This window comes from Cyprinus carpio, chromosome B1, assembly GCF_018340385.1.
Source record: "Cyprinus carpio isolate SPL01 chromosome B1, ASM1834038v1, whole genome shotgun sequence".
NCBI lineage: Eukaryota > Metazoa > Chordata > Actinopteri > Cypriniformes > Cyprinidae > Cyprinus > Cyprinus carpio.
Genome location: NC_056597.1, coordinates 6314616 through 6338916, shown reverse-complemented (window position 1 = coordinate 6338916; position 24301 = coordinate 6314616). Strand labels below are relative to the sequence as shown.

Sequence of the window (24301 nt, the reverse complement as noted above, 5' to 3'; positions counted from 1 at the left end):
TTTGGACATAAATGTGTGTTGGCAGTGTGTGAACAACCACCCTACAATGATAAATATCCACATACTCCTCATTTTTTAATCCCCATTAAACCAAGTCAGTCTCACTAGGCCTGCTGTTTTGATTCTCATGCTGTGTGATGTCACATTGCACAGCGGTGGGCCACAGGGGTTGATCAACAGCCCTACATTGCTATAGTTTCTCCCCTCAGCGGTTGTACACTGTCCTCCATTTTCTCTGTGCTCGAGCATCTGTAATGTCAACAAAGTCTCGCAAGCAATCTAGATGCTCTGTGTTTAAATTGCTAGACTAAACATAAGAGTCTTCCTTTTCTCACAACATCTGAGCTGCTGAGGACGCTGTCGACTACTTTTATATTTCAAGGTAATGTGCCTCAAAATCTACCTATATACGTGTATCACTCCAGATGTTTATCACTTTGTGAATGTCATGTCGTTATAGCGTTTAGCGCTTCAACCATATTTGTGTGCATACATTAAGTATTTTTTTACCCGATCAGCGGCACGCTTGTGAGATTAGTTTGCGATGTTCGTAGCGTGAAATTCATTCGGTAGCGCGGTCGCATGGCTCGGTCAATTGATCCACACCGATGACAGGTCAACATCGTGCTGTTTCGCCCCACTTTCAGTGCATTTGGCTACCCATATGTATGGCTAAACACCGGTTCTCTCGCTCTCTGTTATGTTGCTTCTACCGTTTGTTTACTGCTGTAGATATGCAATGCAGTGAGACGGATACGCGATGCACTCTTCTGGAGACAGGGCAGGAACATGCAGCTCATTTGCATTTAAAGTGATACACTCCAAAACAGCTCTTTTTTTTTTAGACACACCCCAAAAATGAAATTTTCCAGCTCCTATAATAAATGATCTGTTGGGTATTTTGGGCTGAAACTTCACAGACACTTTCTGGGGACACCCAAGACCAATATTACATCTTGTAAAATGGGGCATAATAGGTGCCCTTTAAAGAAAAACAATTCATGGTAAGTATATTAATTATTTTACAGTAGTAAAATAACAATATGTATGTTTTTCTTCATATTAAATCTGCAAGCTTTTGATTTGGTGAAAAACTGCCATTTTAAGTTTCTTTGATAACAGGTTTACAAACACTACTCTTCACAAATTATTGCCAATTTGAAAGTACCTGGTGCACATTGCATTCATAAAAGCGTATTAAACTCACAGCTCATGCAGAGATGGAGTTCACTGTCATTACTGCAGAACTGACTATATATTTAAATCACAGCCTTTTTTAAAAATCAGTTTTATAAGCGTTCTAATCCAAATCAAGATTTAAATTTTAGTTTGATTGACAGATGTTTTGCCAAAGCAATGGTGCAAAACACAAAGTAACAGATCCTATATTATTATAAGAAGTGTAAAAATATTTTCAGTTCACTGTGAAATTGTGGTGGGACAAATTAGACTGTGGCAGGCTGTTTGATTGTGGTCCAAGTGTCTTCATGGGATCCTGTTTTAAATAGTGTTACGTACCAGAAATCTTTTCATCATCTTGCTGTTCGTCCCTCTTTTGACTGTCAGCCAGAATCTCGTCCAGTTCATCATCACTGATTGGCTCATACTCCTCACCACCTGAGACAGCAGACTGCGCATCATCCCCCTTTCCATCCTCCTCTTCTGAGAGACAGAACAAACACACAGTAAATTTAAACAAAATCTTCTCACACATCAGGCAACAGTTTGAGAAATGGCGAGAAAAAAGTCCTACCATCAAGACTATCCATTTTCGGTTCAGATGCTTCCCCTTGCAGTTGTGAGTTGTCTGTTGGCTTATCTACATCCATGAGGGCTTCTCTGGGCAACAGAGGCTCATACTCTCCCCTCTCCATCTTAGTTTCAGATCTGCTCTTTGGTTCCCTGTGAGCCTGAAGGTCAAACGGAAGCATCCTTTCCCGTTCCCGTTCACGCTCACGCTCCCTTTCACCACGCTCACGATCCATTCGCTCATGTGCCAGCAGCCCTTCAGGTAAGAGTCGTTCCCTTTCACGCATCTCCCGCAAGTCTCTCTCTCTAATTGGCTCACGGTTGCCACGGAGGAGGGGCTCTCTGCCCCGCCCACCCCACTCACGAGGTTCTGGGTCCCAGTCTCGCTGTTGAGTTTGTTGATTTTGTATCTGACGGTGATCCTTTTTCTCACGCTCTCGATCCAACTGATCGCGATCTCGTTCCCGGTCTCGGTCACGCTCGCGGCTGTCGTAGGAGCCGGCTCTGGAGCGAACCTGACGCTCTGACTCTGGTGAACTACGACGAGAACTGTGACTCCGGGAGTCCTGCCGGTCTGTTGAAGCCGATAAAAGTATACGTTATGAAGAATTAAAAAAAGTGACAATAACAACTACTTAGGAATTATTCAACACATTATCCAGAGCACCAGAGTAAAGACTTTAATGGGCTCATACCATTTTGCATTCATATTGCATTTTGAATCTTTTTTTTTTTTGTCTTGGATGTTTCCGTGATTACAAATCTTAATGTTTAAGCATTTAATAATATTCTAGGGAATTGTGTGTTTCTAATTTTATAGCAACAGTTTGCACAGAACCCTCTTCTATTCTAACATGACAATGCCTCATGGTTCAAAAAGAAATGATTGATTCAGTCAGTGTGGAAGAACTTGACTCGTCTGCAGAAAGCCAAGTTCTGGTCCTAACTGAACACCTCTGGTGTGACTTTAAATGCAGACCTTGAGCCAAAAACCCATCACCAAACACCAATGACTTGTACATACACTATGTAGACAAAAGTATTGGGACACCCCCTTCTTTAGAACAGAAAAAGACACTTTCAAAACTGTGGCAACAATGATGGAAACATAACTCATGTATTTAAAAAATTGTATTTCCATCTCTGCTGCAACAGTTTTAGAAGTGTTTAAAATGACTGTACTCATATGTACAAGTACATTATTATTATTTTTAGATTTTTTATAAACCATTAAACTTAAAAGTAATATATAATAGTATATTTCTCAACAATACTAACAAAAAGTTTCTTTGAAACTCCGAGCTTTTATGAGGGGTCTCACCTGAGGAAGTACTTCGACTGGGTTCTCCTCTGCGGAGCTGATCAATCCTCGACTTCCTCTCTCCTCCCATCTGTTCACTGGCCACTGCCCTGTCCCTGTCTCTCTCTCTCTCTCTTTCCCGCTCTCTTTCCCGTTCCCTCTCTCGCTCTCTCTCCCGAGAATTGCCTCCTTGCATGAGTCCTCTGCGGGACCTGAGTCCCTGAGGACCTTCATCACGGTGGGCCGACTCATTGGAGGGCGAGCGTAGTCTTCTCACAGAAGCGCGGCTTTGGTTGCTGCCCATGCTACTGCTGCGCTGCTGCTGCATGTCTGCTTGCTGTGGTTTACGCAGCATGTGTTGCGGCAGTAACGGTTGTAAAGGAAGATGCTGTATCAGCATTGGAGGGTCAGGGAGCAGTGGGGCGATGGGGGGGTCTGTACGGTCCCGACCGCCACCACGTGCACCCCTTCTAGGAGCACGTTCAGAGGGAAGCAGCCGCTCCAGAGGCTTATCGGATGGCAGGGTGGCAGAGGAGGTCTCGCCTCGCTCTGGTACGTCCTCATCAGACCAGTCGCTGAAGTTGGCATCCATTTTAGCAGAGAGGGAACTCTGTCCAGCTGTTAAAGCCCTCTGGGAGGGAAGGTCATCCTTGTTGATCGGCGGAGGTGTGCGTGGACCTCGTCGCCTCTTGCTGAGGGGATGCTGGGTGACCAGCTCGTCCTCAGAAACATCTGACTCAGGACCTTGTGAGCGCTTGCGCTTCCTTTCTAAGGCTTTCTTCTTAGCTATCTTGCGAGGTGAGAGGAGAGCCTGGGGGGCTTCAGCTACAGAGGATGATGACGGGGGTTCTGGGTTACTACGGTCCCCTCCGCCAGATTCCTCCTCTTTACGGTTCTTCTTCAGAATTTTCTTCTGAGATTTAGTCTTTTTCTTCCCCTCTTCATGAACAGCTAATAAAGAATCTCTGTCATCTATGGAAGGAGGAAGAGGAGGAGTGAGGGCGGCAGTAGGGATGTCCCTCTGCTCTTTTCCTCTTCTGGAGTCAGAAATGCCTGTAGCAGAAATGTCTGGAGCGAGTTCTGCACGTCGCTCTGCTCCTCTTCCTGCTGCTCTCTCACCGCGGGAATCCACCTCCTCGTTTCGGCCGCGGCTTTCTTTTTTGTCCCCACGATGGTCATCATCTTTCCAGCGGTTGTGTTTATCAGGCGAGCGGAGCGTCTCTTGAGGACGGACCACTTGACTCAACAGTCGGTGCTTATCACCTGAAACAAAAACATACATCATGTTACAACATGTTACGTAAGAATATTCTACATATGTGAACATTAGAACTATGAGGAGTGCTACGGAGTGTCAACATAACCTTGCACTTGTCAGGGTTCGTACACATTTTTACCAATAAATTTTCAAGACTTTTCAGATAATAATATTCATAACCTAATGTTCCATTATTTTACAATAAGAATAAAAATCTGTTCAGCTTATCACAGCATATGTTAACTAAAAGTAATGGCTATTAATGCTAATTGTCTGCTTTAGGCTATGTTTGTTTTAGTAATAAGTACAAGCTGCAACTGCACCAGACATTACTCCACATAGAGAACATATCACATCACTGAATATTATCATTTATTTAACTCAGTTAAATGCAGGATCTGAATTTTGTTTTGGAAACTGTTCTCTTTTGCAACTATTTACATTCATTTAAAACAAAACCAACAGTGCTTATGACGGACCCTGACTTATTTACAGTTTCGGGACAATTTTCAAGTCATAGCTCAGACGTGGGCCGGGCATCAGGCTTGTTTTAGGCTTCCTCATAGTTTAGATATTGTGACGTGTGTCCCGAGCGCTCGTCAGCGTCGCCCTGGCAACACAGTGAAATCACCGGCACTAGCTCGTCACGGGCTGAGCGGCCGCACCTGCAGCTCATGAAGAGGCGTCTACTTCAGCCGGGGAGGAAAGCAGTATGGTGAGCAATGTCTCCCGACACAGAGCCTAACTCTTTCCTCCTCTGTCACAGAGAGCAGCGTGTGACCGTCAGCCCCCACCAGGAGAGCACCGCACGGGATCCACCACTCAAGACCCAGAGAGCACGAGGGAGTTGGAGCACTACGGAGAGCACCGTCTTCACTCAGAGCACAAAGTTATCAATAAATCCACCCTTCGGGGATTTTCTCTGTCCATCGGTTGTTGTGTAGTTCCTCACCTCGCCACACTGGTGGAGAATGCGGGCATAGTGGTAGGTGAACACCGACAACCGACCCCTGAGGAAGTCACCGTCACCCATTTGGTTTTCTTTTTTTTTTTGTTTGTTGACTTTGGTTTTTTTTTTTTTCCCTCTGCTCTGTTTCCACAGGGCGGCCGCCCTCCCCCCCGGCATGGAAGAGCTGCTTAAACACCTCACCGAGGTGAGCATCCGCCAGCAGCAAATAATGGAGCACATGGCCTCACGTCAAGGAGACGCCGAACGCGAGCTCGCCGCCCTCCGCACTGCCGCCCACCGCACGCCGCTGCCTGACCCCCGTGTCCAAGCCGTACAGCTGATGCCGCGAATGACAGCGCACGACGATGTGGAGATGTATATGCTAATGTTTGAGGCCACCGCGATCCGGGAGGCATGGCCAGAGGACGAGTGGGCCAGACTTCTCGCGCCGCTGCTGACCGGGGAAGCGCAGCGGGCGTATTTCACCATGACGGCGGAGAGAAGCCGGGACTATGAAGAGGTGAAAAAGGAAATCCTGAGCCGAGTAGGCCTCTCCCCAATCTGTGCGGCGCAGCAGTTCCATGACTGGGCATATCGAGATCGACAGCCCGCTCGCGCCCAAGCGGCAGAACTAACCCGGTTGGCCCACCATTGGCTGTTGACAGGGGGTCCCTCCGCACACAAGGTAGCTGAGCGTGTGGTGATCGACCGACTCCTCCGCGCCCTCCCTCGCGCGTTGAGGCAGGCGGCTGGCATGAGGAATCCCACCGATCTCGACGAGCTCGTGGAGGCCATTGAGCTGGCGGAGGCCGCCCAACACCGGGAGGTAGGGGAGCGAGCGCCGCCTTTTCCCCGAAGGGTGGTCCAGGAGCGACGCTCGCCGGAGGGCACCCAGCGACCCGTGAGCAGGCCTGCGGTTCCCGGCCCCCAGGACGAACCGATGCCCACCGAGCCGCCGCGCTCCCCAGGACGGATATGGCTAGCAGGCTGTTCAGTGCACAACCCGCCGCTGGAGGCACCGCGAGCCGAGGTGCATATCAATGGCCGGCCGTTCATCGCCCTCCTCGACTCGGGCAGCGGGGTAAGCCTGATACAACCAACTGTCCTTCCGCCCAGAACCGGTTCCAGAGCCCGGCTGGCGATAACGTGCGTGCACGGGGATACCAGGCATGTACCGGCACGGCGAGTGACCATCACCGCGACACCTGGTTCCTGGCCCGTCGAAGTGGTGGGAATCTTAAAGGACCTACCGGCACCCGTTCTCCTCGGCCGGGATTGGCCGGGGTTTGATCAGCTCCTCACCTCCAGCACACAGCCTGCTAGCCGGGCCGGGGACCGCCGACGCCGGAGATCAGCAAGGCGCCCTCGACGACGCCCCGTGCTGCTGACATCGGACAGCCCGCGAGGAGGTGAGTCCCCCTCCCAAAACTCTAACCTGTTCTTTGATGTCTTCCAGCAGATAGCGGGAGGGGGAACACTCGCCAACGAGCAGCGCGAGGACGAACGCCTCAAGCATTGCTGGTCTCAAGTGCGGGTGGCGGAAGGAGAGGATTTACAACCGGCTCCCCACCCCACTCCCCATTTCGTTGTCCAAAACGGCCTGCTTTACTGTGTCGCGCAGCGAAGGGGGGAGGAAAAGACGTTGCTGGTGGTACCACCGCGAAGCAAAGTCCAAACGGTGTTGGAACTCGCCCATGCCCACCCGATGGCTGGCCACCTCGGCGCTCAAAACACCGCGCAACGGATCCGGGATCGCTTCCACTGGCCAGGACTGGAGGGGGATGTCAAGCGGTACTGCCAAGCTTGCCCGACGTGCCAACGGACATCGCCACATACTCCTCCCCCCAGCCCGCTGATCCCGCTGCCTATCATAGAGGTGCCCTTCGAGCTCATCGGGATGGACCTGGTGGGGCCGCTGCCGAAGTCCGCCCTGGGGCATGAACACATCCTAGTTATCGTGGATTATGCCACCCGCTACCCAGAGGCCATTCCCCTCCGCAAGGCCACCGCAAAGAACATCGCACAGGAGCTCTTCCTACTGAGTAGTCGGGTGGGCCTATTGACCGACCAGGGCACTCCTTCCATGTCCCGGATCATGGCTGACCTCTGCAAGCTCCTCAAAGTCCGGCAGATCCGGACCAGCGTGTACCATCCACAAACTGATGGGCTCGTGGAACGGTTTAACAAGACCCTTAAGCAAATGCTGCGACGAGTCGTGGCCGAGGACCAACGCGACTGGGACCAAATGATCCCGTATGTGCTGTTCGGGATCCGGGAGGTGCCCCAGGCTTCCACCGGCTTCACGCCCTTCGAGCTCCTCTTCGGCCGCCAACCCCGAGGGCTTCTAGATGTCGCCCGGGAAGCCTGGGAGCAACAGCCTGCGGTAGGTCGGACCACCCTCGAGCACATCAAGGCCATGAGAGAGCGGATCGACAGGGTCATGCCATTGGGTCGGGAGCACCTGTCCAAGGCCCAGCAAGACCAGCAGCGCCTCTTCAATCGGGCCGCCCAACCACGGGAGTTCCAGCCGGGAGACTACGTCATGGTTCTGGTCCCCACCTCCGCCTGCAAATTCCTGGCACGCTGGCAGGGCCCATACACGGTCACCGAACGGGTAGGACCCGTCACCTATAAAGTGCGCCAACCAGGTCGCCGAAAAGAGGAGCAGCTTTATCATATAAATCTGTTGAAGCGCTGGGTGGGGACCGGACCCCAGCTCTCGACCCTCGCCACCACCTCTCCCGTGGTGGTAGACATGGATCCCAATCTCTCCGCGGCCCAGAAGACGGAACTGCAGCACCTGGTCGGTCAGTTCTCGGATGTGTTCTTCCCCCTGCCAGGGCGGACGACCGTCATCCAGCACGAAGTCCGAACACCACCAGGAGTTATCGTCCGGCAGCGGCCCTATCGTGTCCCGGAGGCTCGGCGACACGCAATCGAGACAGAGGTACAGGAGATGTTGAAGTTGGGGGTAGTTGAGCCCTCGCGGAGTCCTTGGTCCAGCCCCATCGTAATGGTCCCGAAGCCCGACGGCACCCTCCGGTTCTGCAACGACTTCCGCCGCCTAAATGAGGTCTCGGAGTTTGATGGCTACCCCATGCCCCGAGTCAATGAGCTCCTGGATAGACTGGGAAGGGCCCGGTTCATATCGACTCTCGACCTCACCAAAGGTTATTGGCAAGTACCTCTGTCTAAGGATGCCAAGCCCAAGACAGCCTTCTCAACCCCCAGTGGCCACTGGCAATACCGGGTCCTTCCCTTCGGCCTGCACGGGGCACCCGCCACCTTCCAGAGGCTCATGGATGTCCTGCTGAGGCCCCATATGGCCTACGCCGTGGCCTACATCGACGACGTGGTCATCCATTCCGAGACCTGGGGGGAGCATTTAGAGCGGCTCCGGAGGGTGCTGCTGGAACTCCGCCGGGCAGGGCTCACCGCCAACCCCCGGAAATGTCACCTGGCTCTCTCCGAAGCCAAGTACCTGGGCTTCTGCGTGGGTCGCGGCCTCATCCGGCCCCAGGAAAATAAGGTGACAGCTATCCTCTCGGCACCGCGGCCCACTACCAAGACCCAGGTACGAGGCTTTTTGGGGTTGGCGGGATACTACTGTTGTTTTATCCCTAACTTCTCCTCCTTAGCCTCTTCCCTGACAGATCTGACCAGGAAGGGGCAACCCGAGAAGGTAGCCTGGAGTCCAGAAGCGGAAGAGGCATTCCAGCAGGTGAAGTCAGCCCTCACCACGGAGCCAGTCCTGCGAGCCCCAGATTTCAACTGCCCCTTCCTGGTGCAAACCGACGCCTCAGACACCGGGTTAGGAGCCGTTCTCTCCCAGGTCCAGGACGGCGAGGAACACCCGGTGATCTATATTAGCCGGAAGCTGACCCCGACCGAACAACGGTATGCCGCCGTGGAGAAGGAAGCGTTGGCTGTCAAGTGGGCAGTCCTGGAGCTTCGATATTACCTCCTCGGCCGCCGGTTCACCCTGCTGACAGATCATGCGCCACTGCAGTGGATGGCCCGCGCAAAGGACACCAATCCCAGGGTGACCCGGTGGTTCCTTGCGCTCCAGGACTTCCACTTCACCGTACACACACCGGGCGGGGACAGCCAACGCCAACGCGGACGGCCTCTCCAGGATAGGGGCAGCTTTCGCAGGTCTGTCAGGCTCCACTCCCCACCCTCCCCATATCTCCCCATTGTTCCGCAGGCGCAGGTCGACGCTTAGGGGGGGGGGGTGTGACATGTGTCCCGAGCGCTCGTCAGCGTCGCCCTGGCAACACAGTGAAATCACCGGCACTAGCTCGTCACGGGCTGAGCGGCCGCACCTGCAGCTCATGAAGAGGCGTCTACTTCAGCCGGGGAGGAAAGCAGTATGGTGAGCAATGTCTCCCGACACAGAGCCTAACTCTTTCCTCCTCTGTCACAGAGAGCAGCGTGTGACCGTCAGCCCCCACCAGGAGAGCACCGCACGGGATCCACCACTCAAGACCCAGAGAGCACGAGGGAGTTGGAGCACTACGGAGAGCACCGTCTTCACTCAGAGCACAAAGTTATCAATAAATCCACCCTTCGGGGATTTTCTCTGTCCATCGGTTGTCGTGTAGTTCCTCACCTCGCCACAATATCCATCAATTATTATGGTGATGAAAAGGATTTGCCATGCTGGTGGAAACAACACAAGACTGTGCTACTGCAACTGTCAAGAGCGGCTCTGACGAAGTTTAGGATGCTGCTTGGAGAATTCTGTGTTGTGCACGCAATAGAACAATTTTTGTTTTCCATTTTAATTATTTCGCTTTAATGTAGTAATTTGAGTTTTGGTTAATTTTTGTGAAGTGGTCTTGTTCAGAGAGACAGAGACGGCAGAAAGCGCATCCTGTTTGTTTTCTAAAAAGCAATGTATGCTGATATTTTGAGTGCACAAATAACTTTTATTTGTGCACTCACCCCCTCTGCGGTTCCAAATGATGTATTACTCTTACCTTTATGAGCAAAAATTATGGCATATTTTAAGTTGTTTCCACTGTTATAAGAAAAAAAAATGCAAGTGATCGCGCTGGCGCCTTCATGTCCTGCAGAGCACGCGGTGCAGCTGAATCACTGTTTTGATCTGATAGTCCGTGTGGATTTATTTACTTATCTAACCTACAGTAGGTGGACATCCAAAACGTCGTTTCTTTCACCGCCGCTCGTACCGCCGCCGCGGCGTCTGTAAAGTGCATTTGCAGCTTTTGACCGCTGAGTGGCGCTTTAATCACAGGTTTTCAAACAAGCGCATCAAAGCACATTTTCGCAAATAGACGTCAGCTTTGCCTCACCGAAGTGTTATATTTGATTGCAGTCGGGGAAAATGAAAGAAAAAATATTTAATATTCACAGATGAAAGTTTAGTCCTTATGAAGATATGTGCGTTTCTTAGAACGAATTCAAGCAGGATAAATGTCTAAAAGCCTATGAGCCTGTGCTTATATTTTCTCTACACCATATTTTAGATTAGACACATTTAAATAGTGTGCAGTATTATTTATATAATATGAATTATGTGTTATATTATTAAAAAGAAAATGTGGTTTACTTTGCATCGGAGCATTAAAAGTGATAGCCTATTGTGAGCTAGGCTTGCGTGTTTTATAAATTATTTTCTTTATTTTAGTAAAACGTAAGGCACTGTATCATTTCGCTCCCATTATTTAGGCCTAATTAAAACAAGAAACTAATAAATTAAACCTGTACGATTTAACTAAATCATTGCAACTCTAAAGAATGGATGCATTAATAAAACGTCCTCACTTATCAACAAAGTGCACACGATGTAAAAAAAAAAAAAAAAAAAAAAAAAAAAAAAAAAAAAGAGCTTCATTAATTGACAACTTCAGTGATTTTAAATGGAGTCTTCTTTGCTTGCTTTCATATAATTTAAGTAAAGTAAAAATAAATAAATAAAATAAATAAATAAATTGCAGCCGCATTTAAATGCAGGTTTGTATAATATTCCGTAAAATATCAGTGCAAGATTTGCTCTGCATGATGCTGAGGTGCACGCAGCATTTATTCTTATTTGTCTACATATTTTATCCTCATTACAAATCTTGTTTGGTTTTATTTTGGATAATTGCATGTAAAAAAATTTACTTTGTGATGCATATGCAAAATGTGAATTATTATTTATATTCAAGTGTTTGTGCAAAAATTATTAATGCGCATGCATGACAGGGAGGCGCCCTCTCGATCACGTAATTTTTTTCCTAATAATGAAATAACTGAAAATTGTGGCGTCTCACATACATGAGAAATATATCTACAGAAAGCTTGAAATGTCTTTTAAACGAATCAATTCAAAACGAAAGCATTATGTAATCTGTGAAGGTTGTATTTCTGTTTAAAGGCGCGTTCATGTGGAGAGAGTCAGCACTGTGAATTTCATCTTGCAGCCGACAAGAAACATTTGTTTATTAATAAATAATTAATAAATAATTAAAATGTCTCCTTTTTATTATTAGGCTACTTCTGCCTGTGCTTTGTGACGAACTTAATGCATGTTCTTGAGCGTGGAATATATTAAGGCTGGATTATAGTTGTAAATTTAATATAAATTTGCGATTAGTTGAATAATGACAAATGAACGACTAGTAACTAGAAAAATCTTACGTGGGAAGCAGACCTATTAAATACCATCTAGACATCTCTGTTAAAGTTTTTAAAGCATTTTATACGCGTTTGCATAAATTCTTCCTTCAGAACGGTCTGTAATGGAGAGATGCCTTAACACTGATTTTTCCTCTGAAACACAAAAACGAAAATTGATAAATAAAATAAAATAAATATTTTATGTTTTGAAAATGATTGGGCTCAACCCTCCCCGCGCATTTGAGAAACGCTGCCGAGCAGAGTATGAGCGGAGCGGAGTGATTCTGACTGAAGAGAAGCGGATTTTTTAAAAGTCAGGAGCGTCGTGGTTTTCACTCGCTCCAGCACCGCTCCATCACGAATACAATTCATGCCAACAGCCCGTAATATAACTGCATATTTAGCAAGAATTCACATGATAAACATATTTAGCTATAGCTTGATACACATAATCTCTCCGATCAGAAGACTATAATGACGGCAATAGTCGAGCGGGATGTTACAGGCTAGTTCTCAAGGAATTTGTCTTCCTTTTACTGATTATTTTCGGGTTAAAGCATGATTTAAACAGATACAGCACATTCACATGTAATCGCTGTCGCAATAATGCATTCAAACAAATGTAATCTTACAGTAGGCTACTTCAATGAGCAGAAATCTGTAACAAATGCATTGATCTGTAGATAAAATAACTGACGAAAATGTAAACTGTTATTTTCATCGCAAACAAAATTTGCACAGCAGAAAGCAGCAATTATACCTTTTAATGCTGACAATTTTATTAGTTTGGCGTTTGGTACAAAAAGTTTGCACACAATAGCCTAATCCCCTTTGAAACTCTCCTGTAATTTTATTTGCGTGAGGCACCAGCGCGATCAAAGTCACAATTCACAATTATTGGTCACACAGTAAAGGCACAATTCAAAAATGCAAAGTGTTAGCAGTTTGAAAAATCAAGAATAATAACAGAGTTAATAAGAATTATTTGTAAATGCTGGACCGTTCTCATTTCGCTCTGCAAATGGAACCTGAAGATTATTATTATTATTATTATTTTTAAACCAAGAATGAACCGAAATGAAAACATTTTAATCTGTATATATATATATATATATGATGACTGTTTAAAAACAATAGCATGCATAAGAGCCTTTGTGTAAAGGTTTTTTTTATTTTTTGATGAGTAGACTGTAGCCTGAGACTATCCTATTTTTAATGGCTTTTAAGGATGTTATAATGTATATTATAATGTTATTGTTATTGTTGTTTTACGTCTTCCTTTCATTTTACAATTACATTCAGTTCGCAATCCGTCCCTTTGCGCCACCTGGCGGTAGTTTCACGAATGATTTTAACACGCAACTGATTTGCAGTTAACGCCGCGGCCCTGCGGCGGCGGTACGCGCGGCGGCATTACTCATTTTGGTTGTCTACCATCTGTACATGTTATATTGAATGAATGTGTTAATTTTCCTCATTTTAAAGTCTAAAGCAGCAGGAATGAGTAAAACTATGTAGCCTATGCACAGTCCCGGACCAAACTCAGGACCTTATTAAACATAATTCTATTCTTGCTCAGTTGAACTCCTACCTTTCTCCTCAGTGCTGTTGTAACCGTCACTGTCTGCAGGGCTCACATCTCGCCCTCTTTTAGGAGACGGCCGTGGACTGGGAGTGTTCTCAGCACGATGTCTCTTACGACTGCAAACAAAGCAAAAGGCAAACATTGTTGAACACCTGAGAATGTCAAAAGTCTCTAGTACTTGTCCAAGTTGCATTTATTTGATCAAAAATACAATATATATATTTTTTTTTTAATAAGTAATATTGTGAAATATAATTACAATTTAAACTAACTGTTTTCTATGTGAATATGTTATTCCTGTGATGTAAAGCTGAATTTTTACTGGTCATTACTCCAGTCTTCAGTGTCACATGATCTTGAGTGATGGGTCTTTAGAAATCATTCTAATATGCTGATTTGCTAAACAGTTCTTCTTATTATCAATGTTGAAAACAGTTGTGCTGCTTCATTTTATTTTTTTTTAGGAATCTTTGATGATTAAAAAGTTTTAAAGAACAGCATTTATTTCCCCCCAAAGTTTTGAATGGCAGTATAAGGCCCAATCCTGTTTCTACCCCTTAGCCCTGCCCCCTTTCACAGCCCCTCCATTTTGCATGTTCACGTGTAGGGGTAGGGGTGTCTCGATTCCCTTTTGGTTGGAGGGGTAGGAGTAAGGGGAAGGGCCAGATATCCCTTTAAACAAAGATGTTTTCAGGACCACACTTCAAACGAAAGAGTGAGACTCATATCAGCATAAACCAGCTTCAGCAGCAACATGGCTGCCCAAGTGAACAAAAAGACACAGATATTTAAGCATTTGTGGCCTTAAAAAAGATTTTAATGAAAATTAATCATTTGTTTGCAAAAAATCACTAGTTTGCTAAACGCATATCATTACTGACTGCACGATAGTGCCACAACATATTTGTCTGATCAGAGCGAAAACCTCCATAGACATTGAGGGGGGCTAGTTCCCACAATAATAAGAAATCGCTAAACCTTTTTCTCAAATATTGCGAATTCAAAAGAGTGAATTTCTCTCTTTACAATGAGTGAGTTTACTTAAAAAACAGCAATTTTATCCTCTCGTTGCTGGAAAAAATAATGTAGCGATTCTATATTTAAACTGTTATTAATAAAAGTCGTGGGGCAGCGTTGACAAGTTTCTTTGCTCCTGGATGTGTGAGCTGCGCGATCAGCTGCGCGTGTGTCAGTGAGCACAGCTTCATTAGTATAGAACAGTAAGGATCTAATGCACACCAGTATAAGTGTATGTATTGTAGGAGCTAGACAACGCAGATGACGTGTAATGGTATAGTAGTGGTGTCCCAATTCTTAGGGGAATATCTTCACCCCTAAATTTTTACAATTTCAATTAACTTTGGAGTCAGTTGCTCAGTGCTTTAAAGTTATTCTTTAAAAAGAGTAAAGGCATTACTGCAATGTCTAAATTCAGTTGCAGATTTTATTTTTTGTTTTATTTTTTAATGTACTCAAAATAAGACACATTTAAATTAAAAAGAGACTGACCAACAACAATGGAGCACTTACGTGTTCTTTCTCTCTTCATGAGCATCTCGAGTGGAGCGGTCATCTCTTGAATCATCTTTTCTTTCCCGCCTCTCTTCCCTCCCTTTTTCTCTCTCATCCCACTCCCTCTGCCGTTCTCTCTCTCTTTGCTCCCTTTCCCGTTCCCTCTCCTTCCTCTCTCGTTCCCTTTCTTTCTCCCGCTCTTCTCGCTCCTTTTCCCGCTCCTCTCTTTCTCTTTCTTTTTCCCTCTCTCTTTCTCTCTCTTCCCTCTCCCTCTCTCGCTCTCTTTCCCTCTCTCTCTCCCGCTCCCTCTCCCTGGCTCTTTCACGCTCTCTTTCAGCCTCTCTTTCCCGTTCTTTCTCCCTCTCCCTCTCCTTCTCTCTTTCCCGTTCCCTCTCTCTTTCTCTATCCCTGTCCTTCTCTCTCTCACGGGTCCGGTCATCTCGTCTGTCATCTGCCCGATCATTCCTTCGATCATCTCTTCTCTCTTCACGATCAAGGTCCTCATTGCGGTTTTGCTGGCGGACAGGAGAAGGCGCTCTTTGTTCTGTTGAACAAAAACAGATCAATAACACCAAGTTGTTCTCCATGTCCTGTGATGTGAAACAAATTGTTCACAGACTTGTGCACCCCGTTTAAAGTTTCCTGAAGTGAAACAACGTAAATTTCTGTCTGTTTCTTAGACAAAGTTACTGAACGGCTTCAGAAGACTTGAACTATTACAAACAAGTCTAATTTAAATGGTACATTTTGTTGCTTTTTTGTCATTTTAGGAGCTTGACAGTCTTTCTTTTGACAGATAGGGGGGCTGAAACTCACCTAAAAAGGGTTTAGGTGAGTTTCAGCCCCCCTATCCGCCCCTGGTATAGCATGCATAACATAAATATATAACCAGTTTACCTGATTCAATGTTATGGCTGAGCGTGTTTCTGAGATAACAACATGGCAATCCGTGGTTGGGTTTCCAACACGGCTAACCGTAAATCATCTTACACTGTCAATAAGCGTGACTGATACTCGAACCAACTCTGCTCTACCTGTCAACTAGCAGTGGGAGTCAGACTGCCCCCTAGTGTAGGGCTGGGTGATATATCGCATGCGATTCTCATGCGCATTTCTTTAGTAAAGCAGGTTTCCTGATTAACGCTAAATCTCCATCACCTGCTTTCAGATGGAGCAGCATTTAATAGACAGAGCAGTAGATCACTGACAAGCTACACAATATCTCGTTCATTGTCGTAGACGATTCATCTGCAATAATGAACGCGATATTGCGTAGCTTGTCAGTGATCTACGGCTCTGTCTATTAAATGCTGGTCCATTTGAAAGCAGGTGATGGTGATTTAGCGGTAATCAGGGAACCGGCTTTACTGATGAAATGCGCGTGACAATCGCATGTGATATATCGCCCAGCCCTACACTAGTGGATGGCTAAAGATTTGCTAACTCATATTCATAAATCCTCAAGAGAATGTCTGAATTAACTGATGCTCGCCCACAGGTTGAAAACCCCTGCTCTAGAGCCAATGAGGTTGCTATCTCCCAATAATAAGAACATATCTTGCTTATCCTTCACCTTTTTCTCTGTTGTCACGGCGGTCTCTCTCTGCATGTCCTCCCCGTCGTTCATCTCTGGGCTGTTCTCCTCTCTGTCTGTCATTATCGTAGCGATCACGATCAGTGTTTCTCTCTGAGCTCCTCTCTCTCAGACCAATGCTGCGGGACTCCCAGCTATCATGCCCACTAGCACTGCTAGTGTCAGCCTGTGACGCTCTACCAGCACGAGCAGAACCTGAAACACAAAATTTGTTTTTAAAATTCACAAAATGTTTAATTCATGTTTCAAGCTCTTATATTATTGCAATCCTCCTAAAATGCAATTAATAAATGTTACAATTTATGAAAAGTAAAATTTGCATTGATTTTTACTAGCATTTTCTAAGTCTCCTCTAGCTTTTTATGCTTTAAAGTGGTATTTTTGATGTTCTGAATTTTTAAACAGCAAAAGTAAATCAGCAACAGATAGTGCTGATCAAAAGTTCCTTCTATATGCTTTTGTACAGTTATGGCCACTAATTCTAATTCCCTGCACTGCATTTGTAGTGACCTTCTTTGGCCAAAAAAACAAAAACACAACCTAAAAGTTAAAGATAAATTTGACTGATATCATTATTCCTCTATTTTCCATAGATAATCACACTAATATTGTTACTGTGAATTTGTTTGACCATGAGTAGTGAAATTTTGATAATATTGTGATAGCCTTTTTTTTTTTTTTAGATGTAGCTGACAAAGAATATGGCTCATCGTTATCTTCTCACCTTTGTCTGGGGCATCCCCACGGCCCCTTCCTCTGCCTGTTCTTTCAGCTCGAGATTCGTTCCTGTTGTCCACTCTACTGTCATTTCTCAATTCCTCCCTTCCATGTCCTCTTCCATAATTCCTTTCCTCCTGGGCTGTCATTTCCTCCTTTCTATGGGTTTCGTTTCGTTCTCTCTCTCGTTCCCTCTCTCTTTCTCTCTCCCGGTCCCGGTCTCTCTCTCTGTGCTCCAGGGATTCTCGTCCTGAGCGGTCTCGTGTCTCTCCTGCACGGGTATCCCGAGTGTCTTTGACCTCCCCGCGGAGCTGGCGCTCTTCCCGGACATCTCTTCTATCCCGTTCACCGCGCCGGTCTCGGCTATCCCTGGCATCACGGTCATCTCGAGAAGAGCTCTGCTCGATCTCATAGTCTCGCTCGTCACGGCTGTTGTCTTTCTCACGCTTTCCGCGGCTCTCTAAGGGCAGAGAGGAGATTAAGTTAGCAGGTCTGTCAGTGACTAAATTCTTCAATAGCTGCACATGGCCAAAAGTATGGTGGAAACCAAACACAACACCCATACAGGGCTACATGACAATTAAAAAATAAATGTTAAGTCTAGCTGTTAAGCTGTGTAATGGTTCCAACACCTAAACTACAAATTATTAATAACACCACTACTCATTTATTACAACAAAACTATATTGTGTATGTGCACTAGTGTTCAAAAGTGTGGGGTCAGTGAGTTTTTTGTTTTTTGGAAAGAAAATAATTTCATCCTGCAAGGATGCATTAAATTTGATACTGAAAACAAATTCAAGCACAACACTTACTGTTACTCTTACTGTTTTTGTTTGTCTTCATTTCCTTTAAATTCATTTAAGTTCTTTATTTAAAAAAAAAAAGAAATGGTCCCCTCACAATGTTCAAAACATGGTTATAGCCCTTCTCAGTAATTACTCTGTGATGTGTCTCTCACCGTCTCTGCGCTCATGCCGTCTCTCTTGCAGTACGGGACTCATGTCCCGCTCTGATCTCCCCCTCTCCCTTTCTCTGCCCTGGGAGCGGTGACGGGCACTGGGGCTGGACCTGCGAGGAACGGGTGTTGGTGAAGGGTCTCTCTGCGGGGTAAGCGGAGAGCGGGAGCAGCGTGAGGACTGAGTGGGAGGTGGTGAGGATGAAGATGGAGGAGGAAGGCCTCGGTAAAGAGGAGAGACAGAACCCCGTCTGTGGCGAGGAGATGGGGAGTGTCTCTGGGCCGAGGAGCCAGAGCGTGAAGATGGGGAGTGGTGCTGTCGGGAGGGAGGGGAGGGGCTGCGGCGGTGACGGGGAGGAGTTCTAGACCTGAGAACGAAAAAACACGTTAGATGAAGATGGAACTGATAGTTCCCCTCACAATATCTCTGAAACAATCTACTGATGCAAGTTAAATGTCAGGATAAGAATTTGACTGATATCTGTCAGGTCACATGATTTTTCAGAAATCATTCTAATAACTGATGAATACAATGTTCAAAAGAATATTTATATATATACACATACACACACACACACTCTAAGTTTTAGAATTGAATAATTTAATTAAAAAAATTATTTGACCAATGATTTGGTCCTTTAACTCATATCAAATTCTTTCAAAACTCATGGGTATCTCAAAGATATGTCAAAAGTGAATTTGCCCTTAACTGCGAGATACTGGATTAACAAATAATTATTTTAAGCGCAGCTCTTCTCACCTCTGCTGTGAGGACTGTTTTTGGGAAGTGGGTTTAGGGGAGGGTGACCTCCTTCTGGCTGGGGGTGACGCTTCCCTTGAGGGTGGGGAAAGACTTCCAGAACGTTCCTCTGATGTTACTGAGCGTTTGGCTTTATGGGAACTATCAGACCGGTCCCTGCAATAAAAGAAAGGTTAAAAGATTATTATGTTGTGTGACGAGAGGGGCGGGGCCAGGAGCCGTGGGAATGGAGCGAGGCCGGTGGAGTTAATGAGAATGTGTTGGTGCTGGGCCGGTGGAGTTTATGGGGTTGATCGGAGGTTTTTTTGATGGATAAAAGGAGGAGTATCAACAGTGTTGGACGAGAGAGGACCAGGCCTGGGTTTTAGTTTGTGTTTTGTTTCTGTTGACACGCAAACAGTCGTCCGCAAGGGGCTGTCGTGCTCTTTTGTGTTTGTTTTATTATTAAAGTTTTTATTTGAAAAAATAAATAAATTTTAAAAAAATGATAAAAAAAAAAATAAAACCCAGGTCTGGGGTCTCATTTATAAATGTTGCGTACTCACAAAATGGTCATAGAAGATATTTTCCACGCACATATCGGGATTTATAAAAAAAAGAAACTTGCCATAAATATGTACGCAACGTACGGACATTCTAGACCATTTTTTTTTTTTTTTTTTTTAAATAGGCTACTTTGTCAGTGACGCGCTGAGTCAGACAATTCTATTTACACTGCAATAAATATAGACTAAAAATAGCTAAAAGATGTTCACCTTATCAGCAAAACTGCATAAATTAAATTTGATTTGAATTGTTTAAAACAATTAAAATAATATTTGGCCAGTGGAAAAGAATGTTTATCTGAGAACTATTTTCAACAGTTTTGTTATTGTGGATTTTGATATATTTATGCTAAAACATAAGAATACTGGATGATTTTTACCAATTAAAAAGCCATTTATACTTCGTATCTCATATTTCCTTGATGTCTTTTACCTTTAACGGTGTTAAATATAGTGTCACGTGGATGGGGATATGCATGGAAATGATATGCAAATGAAGCTATGCATAGTAAGCTCCATATATGGTGATTTCTGGGAGGAGTCAGGGTGGAGATGCATGTACGCAAAATCTAGCTTTTGTGCATACGTACACTTTTAGGATGATATCTACGGAGAGTGATGTAAAACTGACACTTCAGCGCAAACATAAACATGCAGGGGAACATTTCAAAGTAGCCGTCTCTTAGCGGTTACCGAACAGACCAGAAAGTCTGGTATAGTCACATTTAGATAAAAAGTACACAATTTGTACCAAATTTCACTATTTTATGATACTTTATGTTTTATGGATTTCTTTTGAAGGTGACTATACCTGCGTTTTTCCTTTTTCTCTTTGTGTTTCTCCATATCTCGTCCTCGTTCCTTGCCTTCTTTAGGTTTGTCCTCACATTTCTCCTTGTTCTTGTGTTTATTTTTGTGCTTCTTCCCAGTCACTGGGTTCTCCACAGGGACAGGTGGAGGAGGACTGGGCGTTCGTGGCCCTTTTCTTTTGCCATGGCCACTCTTAGATGACCTGGTCGAAAAATTTAAGGGCAATCAAGTATTTAAACTGATAAACATCTGTTTAAACTAAATGCTGATTTGCATTCTCCAACCTGCTGTCTGTTTCCTCTGCCCTGGTCTGGTCAGAAACTGGAGAGGAAATGACTGAGGAAGTAGAGGACTTCTTCTCTTTCTTGCTGGAGTTCCCACCCTTCCCTGCTCTATGTTTGGGTGAGCTGGATTTACAGGGCGAGGGTGACCTCTTAGAACTGCTGCGCTCAGGGGAACCCTAAAACATATCAAGACCACACCAAAATAAAACCCCAGAGATAACAGTCTGTATTAAAAGCCTAAATAATACATAAAGTCTCAATTAATGTTCACTTTATTATGTCTTTGCTAAAATAACCTACCCTGTCCTTTGAAGTATTACTGGTCCTGGTCTTAGGGACAGGGTCCTATTGAAAACTATATGTGTTAATAAATTCAGGATAACCAACATTCACTTTCTTTCAATATTTGGAGTTTATGCAATATACCTCTTTCTTGATGACGATCTCCTCTCGTTTGTCCATGTTCTCCTGTTCCAGCTTCATCAGCTCACGCTGGATCTTCTGTCTCTTCATCTCAAGAGATAACTCGTAATCGTAGTCACCGTTATCAGAATCTAGTAAAATCAATGAAAAATATAAAACAACTGGACTAAAACTGGCAGGGAGACAACATAAGAAAGAGAGAGAGAGGAAAAGACTGTACTACATTCCAAACCCAAACCTCAATTACCCTTGTTTGCTTTCAAACACCCAAAAATAACAATTCTGATCATTTAGTCACCTGCATTCATCTTCAAAATGCAAATTAAGATATCTTTAATTTAGACTTTTATTTTAAGCACGAGAATCAGCAGTTCATTCTTGTGCATTAACCAAGTATGGTTAAGTTATCGTTTACCATATTTGATGTGCTCTATGTATGTGAGTCAATCAGTGTTTATATCTGAATAAAACCCTACATGTAATTTTTTTTTATATAAACTTGGATTACAATAGTATTCACTTTTTTAAAGAATCAATGTTTTAATGGAAGGAACTTTCTATGGAGGGATAGTAATCTCACAGGTTTCATTAAAAAGAAAGATTTCATTTGTGCTTTGAAGAATAACATTCTGGATTGGGGACAATATTAGGGAGAGTTATTAATGAGAGAATTAAAACTTTTGGGTGAACTGTTCCTTTAAATGATTTCTAATCACATACATAAATTTCACGGGTACTTTGGAGAATCTTTTACCTTCACGACTGGCTTCCCAATCTGCGGTCTCCTCCTCGCTAGCTGGAGTGCGTTCCTTTGTGATTTTAATATCCTCTTTCTCTCTGTGTCTGCCTCGGGATGAATCTCGCTGCTAATGAGAAAAACAATTTTTTTTCAATGTCAAAGAACTCCCAAATTTTATCAACAGAATGCAAAACTAATAAAAAAATTTAACTCCAAGCTGTTAAAGCGTCGTACTCTGGTTGTGGGTGATGTGGGCTCGTCTGTATCTCTTTTGTGTGTGTCACCATCTACATCCTGTCTCTTATTCTTCATCCTCTCCCGGAGATCCCCAGTGGGCCTCTCGGCTGACCTGCACAGCAAACACACGTCAAAACTCAAGCATTTAGCCAGGTATTGGAGCATGTGCACTTATAAAACAGCATCTCTTCAATAGATTCACACCTTTTGAACGTTCCAGAGAAGCCTTTTCCTCGTGATGGGGTTCCATGTGTGTATCGACACGTATTACCGTAACTGCAGTTCCCAGTCTTTAACCAGTTTCTACAATGAGTCTGCAGGGAAGGGAAATGGGGGTCATTCTTTTTCACTCATACACTTTACAAAAGGACTTTATCCAAAACAAAGTGAGCTACATAGACACAGTTTATACTGTCTAGTTAGGCAGCACACTAGGTTTTTAAAGCAGAACAATGGGTGACCAGTATCCCTACCTCTGCTGCATTACTGGCCGTGCTGGGCCCGAGTCTCTCAAACACGCTGGGCCTGCGGGAGGGGGTGGTCGTGCTACTGCTGCTGTCCGATATGGTCTTCGAATTCTCCACTGTAACCTTCCGCCTGATTTTGGACATTCTGCAGGGCTGTGTTAGAAAAACAGCAAGGCACCAGCATTATGAAGCTGAATGCAGTGTTGTACTCATTTGAATCAAAGTCAAGACCGAGACCAAAAGAGCATTAAGTGTGAGTCAAGAAGACCAATTCCATGACAAGAACAAGAAAATATGATCTTGGACTCGGTTTCAAACAAGACAATTACAAGACAATATGATTTTGGACTTGGTCACGTCCTCAGCCTACAGCATAAAATACAGATTATGTATTTGATGTTCTTCAATGAGTAGGTTTACACACTTTTCACCGGACCAATGAATGTCCATTACTTATCCAGCCATTCATGATTACTGCATATAGGCTATAAAGAGATTTCTGAGGAAGATTTATATCCAATAACTACACAAAAAAACCCCACAATGATATTCTACTTATTTGTGCACAAAAATAGCAAAAACAGCGATAAAAAGATTTATACGCAGACCAATGGATGATTATGCTTTCTGATCCTCCATGCAGAGCTATTTACTACCACCACACAAATTCCCATGTTTAAAATTGTATTACATTTCCGATACTATTTTCAACTTCCCTGATATTTCCTGGTTTCTCGTGGCCGCGGGACCACGAACATTGTAAACATTAGCACAAGCGCAACTAACGTTACATTCTTCACATTTGTACAAACGCGACTATACCAGCCTCTCTCTATAAAGCGCATCAACACTACCACAGTTATAGCTTCTAGTACGGCATACGAGATTTCACAAATAAAGGATAATACTAATAATTTGCGTGTTTTAAGCTGTCATGCATGTGTAGAGAGCCGCGCGGCCTACTCTGATAATACAAGCCTTCATAAAAACCCCTCTGTAACTGCTGCTGAAGAAGCCGTGAACAAATACAATCAAGCGCTTTACCCGAATATGAATGATGCGTCAAGTCCAGTTTCACAGACTATTGGGGATAACCTCCTAATCACATGCAAATATCTTGCAAAGCGGTCTTCCTTTTAGCCGCCTTCATGATGCTTGCGAGACAACGCAAACTCCACACACATACAGCTTCCGAAGCATTGAGGAGAGGAGGATTATGGGAAACTGGAGGTCTGGTCTTCAGATAGTTTTTAATATCTCAGGCATTAAACTATTAATGGTGGGGAAGAAATTAAACAATTTGATTCTTTTAACAAAATAAAATGATTGTGCCCATCCACGTAAACTGCATGTATTTAAAATGGACTTGTCTCTGTGTTAGTCATCAATGATAAATAACATTACTGACTAGTTTTAGATAGACTATTGTTTGTGAATGAGAAAATAAATATTGGCTTTACTGAAATGACTTTACTTTACGGATCTACAACAAAAATGTTGATCTAAAACCGTGCTTCATGAGGTAACATCTAAATTATTTTATCCAGAAACATTATTCATCACTCAATCAACCTATTGCAATGATAAAATTGATTAAGATAACAATGGTTAAGAGATATTACCACTTCTCAATAACTTCAGTTTTTAAGTTAATTTTGGTGGCCACCCTTTTAGCTTTAGTGCTGGACATCAGTTTATATATACAGACTAAGGAATCATCTTTTAATTGAAACTGATAATTTAATGTAAATTAAGGCTATATTCAACTACACAACTTGTACAGTTTA

General features: G+C 44.4%; 1 protein-coding gene across 1 annotated transcript in view; it reads right to left on the bottom strand.

Moving 5' to 3' along the window:
* The window catches only part of LOC109067317 (zinc finger CCCH domain-containing protein 13-like), a 29533-nt gene extending 5809 nt beyond the window's left edge, over positions 1-23724 (bottom strand). The window contains exons 1-19 of the mRNA XM_042716364.1: positions 23559-23724; positions 22521-22667; positions 22252-22361; positions 22045-22159; positions 21826-21937; positions 21075-21202; positions 20949-20993; positions 20649-20824; positions 20366-20566; positions 19010-19165; positions 18253-18617; positions 17299-17751; positions 16554-16769; positions 15260-15524; positions 14999-15223; positions 13475-13584; positions 3071-4312; positions 1754-2323; positions 1519-1662 (exon numbers count right to left, since the gene is read on the bottom strand). Of these exons, the coding sequence (XP_042572298.1) occupies positions 1519-1662; positions 1754-2323; positions 3071-4312; positions 13475-13584; positions 14999-15223; positions 15260-15524; positions 16554-16769; positions 17299-17751; positions 18253-18617; positions 19010-19165; positions 20366-20566; positions 20649-20824; positions 20949-20993; positions 21075-21202; positions 21826-21937; positions 22045-22159; positions 22252-22361; positions 22521-22658 (4771 nt within the window). The 5' untranslated portion in view covers positions 22659-22667; positions 23559-23724. The remainder of the gene's footprint in view (positions 1-1518; positions 1663-1753; positions 2324-3070; positions 4313-13474; positions 13585-14998; positions 15224-15259; positions 15525-16553; positions 16770-17298; positions 17752-18252; positions 18618-19009; positions 19166-20365; positions 20567-20648; positions 20825-20948; positions 20994-21074; positions 21203-21825; positions 21938-22044; positions 22160-22251; positions 22362-22520; positions 22668-23558) is intronic.
* Between the last annotated feature and the right edge of the window lie 577 nt (positions 23725-24301).